Genomic DNA, 13,546 nt, shown 5'->3' with positions numbered 1-13,546 from the left:
CATTGTCATCAGTGGTTCGTGCAAAGCGTGACAAGGCAACTGATTGGGCAATGACACAAGACCAAGAATTGAAAGAAAAACTTGTCCATGCAGCACAGAAAGAAGCAAAGAGACAACACAAAATGGTAGGAACAAAAGATAGGCAGCTTCTTGCCCTAGAGGAAATTAAGAAGAAAGAACGAGAAGAAAAAATCAGGAAACGCCAAGCAGTTATGCAAAAGAAGGAAGTTAAACAGACAAAAATGAGAAAAGAGCTAGCTGAAGACACTCTGATCAGAGACCAACAGAAAATCCGGACATTAAGTGGGGCACAGTGTAACAGACAACTACAGTTTTGGAATTTACTTGCTGAAGATGTAAACACATTAATAACTCTGAAACACTGAAAGGAAGATCAAAATTAAAAGTTGAACAGAAAAGGAAGCTATTGTTAAAACTTGTGAAAACAAATACAAATGTAATGCCCAAATTTAAGGAAAAAAAACCCTCTGTGGTAACTGTTGTGAACATGGACAGTTCATCGGATGACGACGACAACTTACCTCTAGTTGAAATCTTCAGACCAAAGTCTTACACTTCTGATGAGGAGTCTGAAGATAACTTAACCTCTTTCCAAAGTATGTCGCCATGACACTGGTTACAATGATGATGATGATGATGGTGATAACCAGCCTTTATCAGAATACTTACCTCTTTCAAAGCTGATCAAGTAAAGCCCGAAACTAATTTGTAAAGGCAATGGAAAAACTGTTTTGTTTAATTCATTCTGAAGCTGGTCAGGTGTAAGTGTAGAAAAATAATGAATGTACCTCTCGATAAATCCTGTCATGATGACCGCTTTTAACTCCTTCAGTCATGTTTAAATGCCTATTTTTTTCTCATTTGAGTGGAAAATTTGCAATAATATCATAAAATGATAACTGTGAATGTTTAAATATATGAAAATAAACAAAAAAAAGAGAAGAAAATGTGGCTTTGGTGCTTCGAAATTGACAATAAACCTAGCAGGGCTCATTGAAAAGTATGCATGACCTTTGACCTCTTGGGTGAGTCCCGAGTATAGAATGTTAAAATTTGCAGCTGATTGTTATCAATATTCTCTAAATTGTTGAATGATGCAAATAATAGATATGCAACATGTTTTTGCTCTTTTAACAGGATAAGTCAAAACAGCATGAACTGCTCTATTTTTGCTTATTAGATCCCTGGAAATCTGTAATTTTGCTTACCGGCAAAACATCTAATTTGCATATTTTTGCCAGAAAATTAATTTTTTCAGTGTCAATCACTATTTTGTGTATTGGACTAATATATCTGAAAGTTTCATTCACTTCACTCAAAAATAAAAAAATGATTTTTTATCCCAAATTTGGCCATTTTAGTGGCAAACGGTAAAATTCATATTTTTCAAGGCCTATATATTTCTAAGTCACATCATATTTGTGATAATTTGTCGTCATTTATTCTTTATTTTGGTATTTGTTGTACGTTATACTGAAAAAAGATTGATTTCCATGGTGTTTCTTTGTAAAATTTGGTCCTAAAATAGCCAATTTGTCCTATTTTGCACCTTTCTGAAATTGTGGGAAATCACACAATTTGCAATATTCAGCCCAAATTTTCTATAATTTCTAAGTTTGCCAAAGCTCTGAAATTTTTACACTGAATTATCCTTACAACAGACATGAGAAAAACACATAGACTGCAAGATCCATGCCATCAACAATTGTATTGTTACAACTCAAACATGTGATTTTATCTTGATGTGGAAATAGACCCATTGGTCTCCGGCGCTGCTGCCTGCTGTTTGTTTCCGAGTGGCTAAAGTCCTTGGGCAAGATTTTAATCACTTTTAACCACGACTGTACTTCAGTCAACCCAGCTGTATAATTGGGGACCTGGTAGGATGTAGGTTGCAATGTGAATGCTTTAATCCTAATGTGCTTAAATGGCTGCAATGGATTGTATGCTCCCCGGGGAGTTGAGGAAGACTAAAGGGCCGTTGTGCCGTTCTGATCCGAGCCAGGGGTAACAATTGTAAAGCGCTTTAAGCACAGTGTGGGAAAGCGCTATATAAGAACCCAACATTATTATTATTATTATTATTATTTATTAATAATAAACTTCATAAGAGCTTTCTGTATATAGAGTTTAACTTAACAATACTCATGGGAAGTACCTGAAAATATCATGAATTCCTCTTTTAAAGTCACATAAAATCTGGGAATGTCAAGTCATTTTATACCCGCAACTCATTCTTTGCACCATTCACTTTCCCTAAAATTTAAAAGACGGGGTTAGAAGAGGGTTTAATGCGCACTATTCCAATTCAATACAGGGCCCTAAAGACAGACGAGAAGTGGCCAAATCCCCTTGGAAAAGGTGGAACTATAGCCTGACTGATCATTACGTTACATGCCCTTCGGGGTTTGCTCAAACCAATAAGATATGCTGGTTGGCTCAATATATATGGAACTATTGCGTTGGGAGATTCGTTTCATAGAATTTGAAGTGTTGTTGAGACGTTTAGGTTTAAACCCCCGTTGAACTCATTTGCATGTCACTTGGACCTAGTTATAGACTGCGTTATTGATGTTTGACTACTGATATAATTAGTCTTCGGTGGTAATTATTATTGTTGATTAACCCTGTAAATATACTACTCTACTCGACAGGTCGTCCTAAGCAAATTAAAATAAACTAAGATCGATCAATTCATGTTTTATTAATGACACTAGCACCCCTGATAAAGCTTTATACAATAAATCATAGATCTCATAGGATACTGTTGATGGCAACGGAAATTACATGATTCTTTTTTTTTAAATATACTTGTAACTGTATTCACCCGCGCCATTTCACAAAGTTGTCGGGGATTGCAAGATGGAAGCCTCTAGACTGCTGTTCGTATGCCTGATTGGGCTTAGCATTTTAGTGCATTGTAAAACACAAGAACAAAAACCAAACATTGTGTTCGTATTAGCTGATGATCAGGGTAAGTTGTATTTTTATTATTTCGTGTAGATTTAGTAAAGCTTTGGGCAAAGTCATCTACTCTATGGGGTCTATGACCGCTTGCTGCCAACGTATTTCCTAGTTTGTTGAAAATTGAACCCAATATGCATGATTGTGCATATGCGTCATTCGTATACCACAGTTCGAATTTCTAGCACTTGTATGTTTTGTGTGATTTTAGTCAGATATTGATACTCCTTACAGAATATGTACATCCCATAATATAATGTATTGAAGATTGACATTTTTTTCTTCTCGAAAATAACTGGGAATTGCACGTGGAGAAACTGTTAGACTTTCAAAATAGAATACTAGCTATCGTGACTTTGTGATTTTATTGTTTCAAATTTTCAGGATGGAGTGATATTGGGTATAATAACCCTTCTGTTATCTCACCAACTCTTGATACCCTGGCATACAATGGTGTTATCTTCAATCAATCGTATGTGCTGCCTTCATGTAGTCCGTACGTTAGTATTCACTAAGATTCCCATCTTTGTTGCAACAAACCACTTTTAGTCAGTATGCAAGTCGTTTGTATTTAATTAACGTGTGAAATTTAATTACACATATACAATGACCATATCAACTGACAGTCATTTAAAAACTCAACGTATTAAAGCGACACACGCTGAGTTTGTGAACGATTTCTCGAGTGAAAATCCTTTCATAAAACCTCACTTAAACTATTTTTGTATAATATACTATCGATATACATGTATGCTTTCTAAGACGTTGCAATATGTTAGAACACTTGATTGCATAGTAGGAATTTACTCCACATTATTTTATAAACATATTAAATTACATCACCGAATTGTTTATACGGTATATCAAAATACAAGTTTTGAGTTGAAAGTGGTGATTTTAAGTGCTTCAGTAAGTAGAATACTGCTACTACCTTTAAAATATGTAGCAACCAATACGTCCTATAACGTATACACTCATATTGTGCCCCTTTAACAAAAATTTCTTTAAATTTGCCGCATGAAATGTTCATGATATAGCTCATCAAATGTATTATCATGTTTGTACATATTATTTGCATTGGGTGATATTAATTCAACAGATTGTTATGATACAACTCACTTAGCCTCAATATGTTAGGATATCACTACTCCATGTATGAACAAAGGTAAAATATCAGTAAGAGGTTTGTGAAACAGTGATTCATTTCAGGTGCTATGGGTTTTCATGGTGATGGTAAATTCTCATGTTTACATCACTTTAATACAAGGAGATGAAGTGACCATGAATTCAAATAGGGTTATATATCAAATGATATAAGTACATGACATATTAATTAATTTGTAAAACGACGAATTTATAACTTATGTCAATATATTCACATTTTACTTAAACGTCAGACATTTAATTATCATTCCTAAAATAAAGAGGTGACTATACAACAATATATAAACACCATGTGAATACGCAGTTTTACCCGAAAGAAAAGTATTTTTGTCGACTATTAGATAACACCATTTAGACACATACATACATACATACATACATACATACATACATACATACATATATACATACATACATACATATATACATACACACACACACATTGGGACACAGACACGAATAACTCGCTATGGTTAAACTCTTCTTTTAGATAGTAGAACGGTAAAAAACCACAATATTTAGCAAATATTTTATCCTATCTTATTTATTTCAAATTTCCGTGTATATAGGACTCGAACAGCTCTGATGACAGGATACTTTACATACCGTACTGGTTTACAGGTAGGTACTTTGATGACTAACTAGTCTTTTGAACGCCTATAAAATGCTACTGATCACGATATGGTTGTATGCACATGGAAATAGTATGGTAATTTGCAGTCACTGGCAAAGCCCATGAAAAACGTATTGACATCAGTAAAGTGTTTATAAGTTGTTTCAAAATCCAATGTCATTAAAATATAAATCTGTTCACAAACACATTTTGTTGTAATAATGGATCTCCACTACAAGGTTACACCCAATACTACCGTATATACAGTGAAGTGAGAATCTCCATGCATACAAAAATAAATAAATTTAGCAAAATAAGAATAGATTATGCAAAAGAACTACATTTGATTTGCAATCATTTATGCTTCGGAATCATTAGCACCTATTATAGATATACCCATATGTCATGTTACATTGATAGTCATGAACCTTAAACCATTTGATGGCAGATTTTCTGAAACGTTTGATAGTATCGTGTAGCAGTAGAATGTCGTTTATTGTTATATGGGCGTTGAGTTACCATATTAGAGTAAGGCATGCATTAAATACTTTGGTGAAAGGGCTCTAATTATAGATATTTAAGTGTTTATCAAAGAAATCATTTTTCATGTTTTCCTCAGCACAATGTCTTAAAGAAATACTATCCGATTGGTGTACCGTTAACCTTTACTTTGATGCCAAAAAGACTGAAAGATGAAGGCTATTCAACTTACATGGTTGGAAAGTAAGTTGTATGTAATACTGTTTTATTAAGGGGTTACTATTGATGGTATGAAAATTCCGTGTACGAATAAAGCTAACTGCATAGATCTGAGAGAAAATGTGGTAGAAGTGAGTTATTTGAGAAAAAATGAAAAATAGTTTTAGATATATTATTTAAATTTATTGATGCACTTGGAAGTTTGATTTGAAATTGTGTACATCTATAACTTCATATTAGGTGGCACCTTGGTTTCTGTAAGGAGGATTATACACCAAACGGACGAGGATTTGATCATTTCTATGGTTTTTACAATGCCGGTCAGGATTACTACACTCACCGTTTTTGTAAGTACCGAGTAAAAATTATGCCAGGATGTAGCAAGCAACAACTCTTTTATGACGAAAACATTTATTAAGTAAACCAAGACACCAAATACTGCATTAATTTGCAGATTTAATATTTCGACATAATGCGATGTTGTAAAATGACACACGAATATACTAATGCATATAACTTTGTCATGGCGAAACCGTTTAACATGCAAATGAAATAAAGAAAATTTGGCTCGAATTACTATATGTAAATTATGTAAAATTACCAAACAAATGACAAAGAGTGAAGTGTACTGTTCAAAATTAAAGGTAACAATTTACCGGTTTTGGGTTTGGAACAAAAGCAACAGTTAAATATATACAAAGAGACGGATAATTTATAATGATTACTCAACGATTACACATGATTCAACAAATAGCAAATAATGAAGAGAAAAAATGGCAGTTTACAATAACTCCATTTGGAAGAGATATTTTCATTAGCAACTTTAAGGCTTAAGCATCGTATATATATATATATATATATATATATATATATATATATATATATATATATATATATATATATATATTTTTTTTTTTTTTTTAAATTAACGGTATTTTTCAAAATAATATGAAGCAACATGGAATGGGGATTGGAAATTATGGAATACAATTGAAGGAAATGGAACGCATGCGGATTTAAACAGAACTGAACAGAACAGAATGCATCATATCATCCTGCTATCTAAATAAGTTCCGATTATTCACGTATGTAGGGATCGCAGGAGGGCATCCCAGATTTGGCAAAGTGAGGGTAGAAATTGTTCATGAAACAATTCCACTGAATGTATGGCAGTATATGAAGCCCCCAGGGCCCCCAGTTGTTGAACAATGAAATATTTTATCTCGCTGATAATTAGAATATGACGTAAGATAATTTGGTCCGATCACTCATTTTTTTTCCTTTGTCTCTTGTATTTGTGTAAAACATTTATGTAATATTTCATTTTTCTTTTGTTAAGCCGATTACCTTGACTTCCGTGAAGATACGACACCAGACTTTTCCAAAGAGGGTATTTATTCTGCTGTGAGTATAGTATAAGGAAATAATACTAGTATTATTAATATTATTGTTATCGAATATATAATTTATTTGTTTTCTCACAGAATTCAATTACCAATACCGTAAATTGAAACTTATATTATATTGTGTGATTTTATGATTATTTCAATGAGCTTACATTTAAAATTATTTTTTCACAGTAGTATTTTGTTTTTAAATTCCAGAATGTGTTCAGTGAGAAAGCCTCGGAGTATATCAGAAACCATGATAGAACTAAACCACTGTTCTTGTACCTGGCATTTCAAAATGTCCATGGACCACTTCAGGTATGTAGACATTGTATGTTGATTAATCTTTGTGAAAGGTTTCATTCTGAATTCACTGTACTAGTCGCAACCTGTGTCATATGTGCCATCAGCCAATTCAACCAACCAACCAACCAACCAACCAACAACCAAACAAACAAACAAACAAGCGAGAAAGCAAGCAAACGAACAAACAAACAATAGTTTCTCAGGCTCCAACTTGACGAATCAGTCAGACAGGGCCACCAAGTCCGAACGCGCTAAACGTTTATTTGGTAGAAAATGAAAAAGATTTCAGTGATAGTGTTTAGGACGGTATTGTCATATTAATATTTTAAAAATTAGTATAATATTTTCATTGTGAACAGATGACTACAAACTTATAAAACAAAGAATTATTTATATGCTTCAATATAGTGAACAGAATTCCTTGTGAAGTAAGTTACATTTTGTAATTTTTAGTTTTTACAATTCTACAAGAGGTAAACATAATAAAACAGCCAGACAACTCTGTCATAAACAATTATATTATCCGGAAATTAACTTTGTATTCACATTTTATGTTATTATTTTTATTTCGCCCTTCTTATTATTTTATCATGTAACTTCTTTTCTATTTCTTTTCATTTTCATCATGCTTTCCTCCTGCCCAGGCCCCTCAGAAATACATCGATATGTATGCTAATGTAACAAATCGTAAACGGAGAATTAAACTCGGTAAGGAATCATTATTTTATCACTGCTAATACAGAAAAAAACTAATGCAATTAACTTTTAAATTCAATTACAATTTACAAGGCCTTGGTTTCTGTTAACCAATGGTATATATCTCAAAATGTTATTGCCATTTTGATAACGATCACCATCTATTGATCAGTGGAAAAATTCACAAACGTGGTCGAGTGTACTCATATGTTTATTGATATTTAATATTCTTTTTCTTCCATTGTAGTCTATTCCAAGCTGGTTTGTGCTTTTTGCTCACACGATCTCCTTTATTCATTCTATGTAGTTCTGTAACTTTCTCCTCCATGGATAAGTTGACATATGTTCAAATAAAAATAAAGTTTTAATACTACATAAACAATTATCAATATCTTCGTAAAAATGAATATTGAGATTCCTGTAAATATATTCCCCAAACCAGACCCATTGCTTGTTCTTAGATATTTGACGACATTTATTGAAAATGACAACATGCTAGTTTTTAGCACTAAAATCTTACCAGGTAGCTCATATGATTAAAACTCTTAATTTAAGCAACATATATTTTTTTTTTTTTTAACGTTATAGGTATGGTCACTGCAATGGACGATGCTGTCAAGGAGGTCGTAGCAGATTTAAAGGAAAGCGACCTCTGGAATAACACCTTGTTTGTATTTTCAAGTGATGTAAGTTTCATAAATACTTGTTAAATGTTCTTGTTGATGGCGTAAAGTACATTGTAGTCAGCACATTATAGCACAGCACAGATCAGTACAGTACACTGAAATACGGCACTGTAATAATACAGAACGGGACAGTAAAGTACAGTAAAATACTGCACCAGTATAGTACAGAACAGAACATTACACTTTAGTGCAGTACATTGCAGTACGGTACTGTACACAACAGTACAGTAGACTACAATACAGTACTTTAAAGCACAGTACCTAACACGAGAACTATATGACACAATGCAGTGTAATGTAATGTATTGTAATGATAGCGATATCGATTTCTCCTTCATCTAGAATGGTGGTCCACAAAATAGAAACAACGAAGGCAATAACTGGCCTCTGCGTGGCTCCAAGAAGACATTGTGGGAAGGTGGTACACGTGCTGTTGCATTCGCACATGGCAGTATGCTAGAAAGAACAGGCTACATAAACAATGAGTAAGTTAAAAGTTATGTGATGCATTTCTGTAATGGAGAATAAACCCTCAAATGGTGGTGACGAAATCATATTCAGCAGTCTTAGAAACCCCACACTTATGAAATCTGCATCACGAGTTAGTAAGTGACAACAGCCATAAAGTTAAAGTATAAACGGGTAACAGTTTGAAAATTTAATTCGTTTAAAGGTTGATTGATATCGTCTATTACAAACAGGAAATTATAAAACCTTGAAATGACTGAATAAGACAAATATATATTTGCTCGGGTTGATATACGACAATGTGGTATGATCGGTGATTAGCATACAGTACAATTATTGCCTGGCAGTAGTAGAATATATTACCTAAGGGTTATTATGTAGCCATTATTCCTTGAGGCTAAAAAGCCATTAAAAGCATTACAGCTCAATGGGTAAAATGACGGCTACTCGTTTCCGAATATAGCCAGGCAATAAGTAGTTTATTACAAGCCTTGGCAGGCACTTATCTTTCAAAAATCAAAGAAAATCAACAGAAAGACAACGTGCTTCATAACTATTACCTAGGGAAAATAGAACATGACTAAAGTGCATACTCTATGTAAATTGAGGTCACCAAGGGTTACTAGTCGATACCACGTGACAAGATCTAAGCCAGTCACTGAAGGCTGTATGTAAACGATTATAAAATCGATAAAAAAACAACATGCAGTGCCTAATTCTGCGTATTTGTATTATTCAAAGGATGATGCATGTTGTTGATTGGTACCCGACTTTTGTCAAGTTAGCTGGTGGAGATACAGGTAAAGAAGTTTTATCTGTTAATTTATTTTTTCAAGGTAACGCTTTTTAAATATCAACCTGTACCATCTTGTCTGTAATTTGTTTACATTTTTGAGGAAGATGTATACTCTAAGATATTATGTCCCAATATTTGTCTTCGATCAGCTAAGGACAATACGAGTGACCTAAGGGTCCTTGTCACTACGAGTCACAGTAGAATCATTTATTATACTGGTGATGTTTTTAGAGAATGTCCTACAACACATTTTATGAAATACATGCACGATACTTAGTGAATTGAACATGTTCATTTTGTTTTTATTTTTTTTGTTGAACCTGGTTCGTGCATGGTATAATAAGTGTTATACTTCTAAGTCATTGTATTATGCTGGGCTTTCACTGCAACTTACAGAAACAAAATATGGTTTTCGTGTTTTAGACCCAGACATGGACGGGATGGATATCTGGGATACCATATCGAAAGGAGATCCTTCACCGAGAACAGAATTCGTATATAATATCGATGACGTTGCTGACCCACCTGAACAAGCCATCAGGTAAAGTAACCCTCCTCCAAGTGGAAGACTAATATTGTAATATTGAAACTAAGAACGGCAGGTAGTTTTGCTACTGCGCATCGCACCTAAGCTGATTTGTTCTATATCATTTTATCTTTATAATCAAGAAAAAGACGTCTACATGAAGTTAAAGCTTGTGAGAATTCATATAAGTAATATGTATAGCCTGTTTCACGTTGGCGTTCACTGGCTCTGTTTGATACAGCCACGTAGAAACCAATAAGTAACAGCAAATCGAACGCTTCAAGATAGCAACATCGCATTTTTTGCTACATTTTGTCTAAATGTAATAAACCATCTAAATTTAAAGTAATTACACGCAGATACCATTGGTTTGATGTCTGCATGGTGGCATGTTAGTTTCTTTCATTTGAACAAAAATGTTGCAAGAATCTGTATTCATCCAATCTTGCTGTCTTGAAGTGTAGCATGTACGGTTTCTTATTGGTTTCTACGTACTAGTCACAAAGACAATTATTTGGCTGTTTGAATTCGGTATTGGAAAAAAAATTAAAGAGGAAACTAAGTACAGGTGTTATTAAAACAGAGTGAAATGTAATTGGTGATGGTATTAATTATCTTGATAGGGTTGGAGATTACAAGTTGATAGTTGGCAAAGCAGGCAATCCAGGTACTGACATATCTCGAGATTTTATCCATCCTATGTTTGTAACAATTGTTAAATAGTTATATTTGTTTAGCCAATGGAAATACTATTGAGAAGTAATCAATTGTCAGGGATAACACCCTGTGTTATGAGTGTGTTATGATAAAGAGACCATGTTGAGCAATAAGGTATTTTGTCCCAATACATGAAGGAGAGTTATCACTACATTCATGCATGGTATAAATGCGATATTTATTCTTCGAAAACACTCAATTCTGCTGACGTGGGGTATGCATACCATCTTAATATGAATACCTTTCCTTTAACAAAAAAAATAATGGCAATTTTAAATGTGTTTTACTCATATTTCGCGTACCACAGAATCAATGACATATGTGAATAATAATTCATGTTCATTTAATATCCACATGTAATATTTTAATAAACCTAATGCATCGTTGTTTAATTGACTTACATTTTAATTTCACAAGACTTAGTACACTAATACATGATTACAAAGAATGTTGGTAATTTCAGTTGTATTCATGTAATACTATACATTTATGAAATAAATAAATAAATTAATAAATGAAAGATAAAGACTTTAGGGCCATGAACATTATTAGGTGTCGACTGACACTTTATATTTGTTGTATTTGTTCCTGCTCAGGTGACTGGCTACCACCCCCAGAACACAACAGTGATCAGGGTATCGAGGATGGTCGTATAAGTAAGGCTTCTGTAATGCTGTTTAACATTCGAGGTAAGGAGGGTTTGATAAACATATGACTTCAAAAATGTTTGTGGTTGGACGTCAAATTACAATAGACATCTTGGATAAATGAAAATAAATAAGAAGCTGAAAAAATTTAGCCTCATATAATATATCTATAAACCTTGGTATTTGAAAGTTTGTTGCTGGTCCTTTTGAAATGAAAGACATTCGGGGGTTCACCGTTTTCTTTTCAAGGAAACCGTCTTCCCCCCACCACCCTCAGATCTAACACAATACTTCACGTCCATTTCATTTGAATTTGACCTCTAATATTTAAAACAAATGTATGGTGACCCCACATTTTTTAATTGATTTGAATTGAGAATATATTGGAGTTTTCTTGAACGAAGTAACAGTAAAAGTTATAAACAAGTTGAAAATAATAAAATGTTTATGATAAAATTAATCGTAGTTTAGCTATTGGTATTTTAATGAGCTGTTTCTTTTGCAGATGATCCGACTGAACATAATGATCTAGCCGAAACCATGCCGGGCAAAGTAGCTACTATGACAGCGAGGCTAGAGGAATTAAAACTGAAAGGTGCTACTCCACTGCATCCGACGAAATCGAAAGCATCATCACCAAGACATTTTGGAGGTGTGTACTCTCCTGGCTGGTGCTAGACTGAGAGATGAGCTGTAACATATCATTGTGCCCTCATCGTGCCCTCATCGGCTTTTTCTTTCTGGGTATTGCATGTGGGCGCACCGAAACAACAGAGCACATCATGTCATTTTGAGAATAAGCCACATTTCCTTAACACTTGAGCAAAATTGTTCGTAGGTCATGTTTAGAAATTGCGACATATTCATTCTACCATTCTTTTCAATATATAGTAGCTAAATGGTACATTTTGTTATCCTTCCCGAACTAAGGAGTCTTGTCACTACGGGTGGCTGGACGAGCAGTAAAGAACCCTAATATATTTCCCAACTGAATTAAGAAAAACAAATATTTGAGAGAATATTATACCTTTTGAAGGTAGTGTATGAAAAGCAGGGAAGATAATGGATATTTAGAATGTATTGACTCATATTTCTATTACCACAAAACTACTAATGTAGACACGTGTCGACGTTGGACAACCAGTGTATATAATCCATATTTTCTATTCAAAGCCAATAACTTGGTTTGTGCATGGTATTATGTTCTCGAACATTACAACAACGACAGAGATATATAGGTATAGTTAGAAACGTTTACACAATGTGACTTTTGTGAATTTCTTCCTCTTTTCTTTTAGCGGTATTAAACGATACTAAAACCAAGGGGGGTGTGTGTGTGTGTGTGTGTGTGTGTGTGTGTGTGTGTTAAACTTGCCACACACCGTATTGCAAATGTATGATCTAGTAAGATTTTGGTACAACACCTTGTTATTCTCTTGTTGAGCAACTTGTACAGAGAAACTGGAAGATGCTTTGATTGAATTGAGTTAGCCAGTGTGACTACCAAATATTATATCGTGTTTGCTTGTCGTGAGAGTTTTGCAAGCGGTAAAAGACCCCTCAAAACAATATGTAGAGTGTCTTTTCAACAGGCAATGGAATAAAGCACCATACTATGATTAATCATGATGATGATACATTACACAAATTGTGCAAGTAGTTCTTTATGTGGTATTTAATGATAATATAAAAATGAAACATTGGATGTATAAAGTACATACCATTATCAGAATTAAGTCAAAATGTAGACAATTTTCAATCTTCCAACCTACTCACTTAAGATTACACTCTCTAGTTTGCTACCAGTATGTTACAACGGAAATCGTAAACCCTGAAACAAAACGTCGTCTGCCTC

General features: G+C 33.8%; 1 protein-coding gene across 3 annotated transcripts; it reads left to right on the top strand.

Annotated features, from left to right (window-relative positions):
• The first annotated feature begins 2,857 nt into the window (after positions 1–2,857).
• Positions 2,858–12,923, top strand: LOC144448687 (arylsulfatase J-like). 3 transcript variants are annotated; one of them, XM_078138975.1, is made up of 15 exons: positions 2,858–2,995; positions 3,370–3,485; positions 4,719–4,770; positions 5,382–5,485; positions 5,702–5,808; positions 6,801–6,865; positions 7,066–7,167; positions 7,800–7,863; positions 8,440–8,537; positions 8,880–9,022; positions 9,747–9,805; positions 10,225–10,342; positions 10,951–10,994; positions 11,641–11,733; positions 12,197–12,923. In XM_078138975.1, the coding sequence occupies exons 1-15, from the start codon at positions 2,987–2,989 to the stop codon at positions 12,367–12,369; spliced, it is 1,347 nt and encodes a 448-aa protein (XP_077995101.1). In that variant the 5' UTR covers positions 2,858–2,986; the 3' UTR covers positions 12,370–12,923. The 3 variants fall into 3 exon arrangements, with proteins under 3 accessions (XP_077995101.1, XP_077995099.1, XP_077995098.1); XM_078138973.1 differs by having other exon boundaries at positions 2,864–2,995; positions 3,370–3,457; XM_078138972.1 differs by having other exon boundaries at positions 2,864–2,995; positions 3,370–3,481.
• The last annotated feature ends 623 nt before the right edge of the window (positions 12,924–13,546 follow it).

This window comes from Glandiceps talaboti, chromosome 17, assembly GCF_964340395.1.
Source record: "Glandiceps talaboti chromosome 17, keGlaTala1.1, whole genome shotgun sequence".
Lineage (NCBI taxonomy): Eukaryota > Metazoa > Hemichordata > Enteropneusta > Spengelidae > Glandiceps > Glandiceps talaboti.
Note: the sequence above shows the minus strand (reverse complement) of the source record. Positions and strands in the feature narration are given on the sequence as shown.

Bases quoted from the DNA above. Each gene is read 5' to 3' on its own strand.
- LOC144448687 (XM_078138972.1), top strand. From the start codon at position 2,884: ATGGAAGCCTCTAGACTGCTGTTCGTATGCCTGATTGGGCTTAGCATT. The intron at 5,809-6,800 runs GTAAGTACCGAG...TCTTTTGTTAAG, and splicing joins TTACTACACTCACCGTTTTT to CCGATTACCTTGACTTCCGT. The intron at 9,806-10,224 runs GTAAAGAAGTTT...TTCGTGTTTTAG, and splicing joins GTTAGCTGGTGGAGATACAG to ACCCAGACATGGACGGGATG.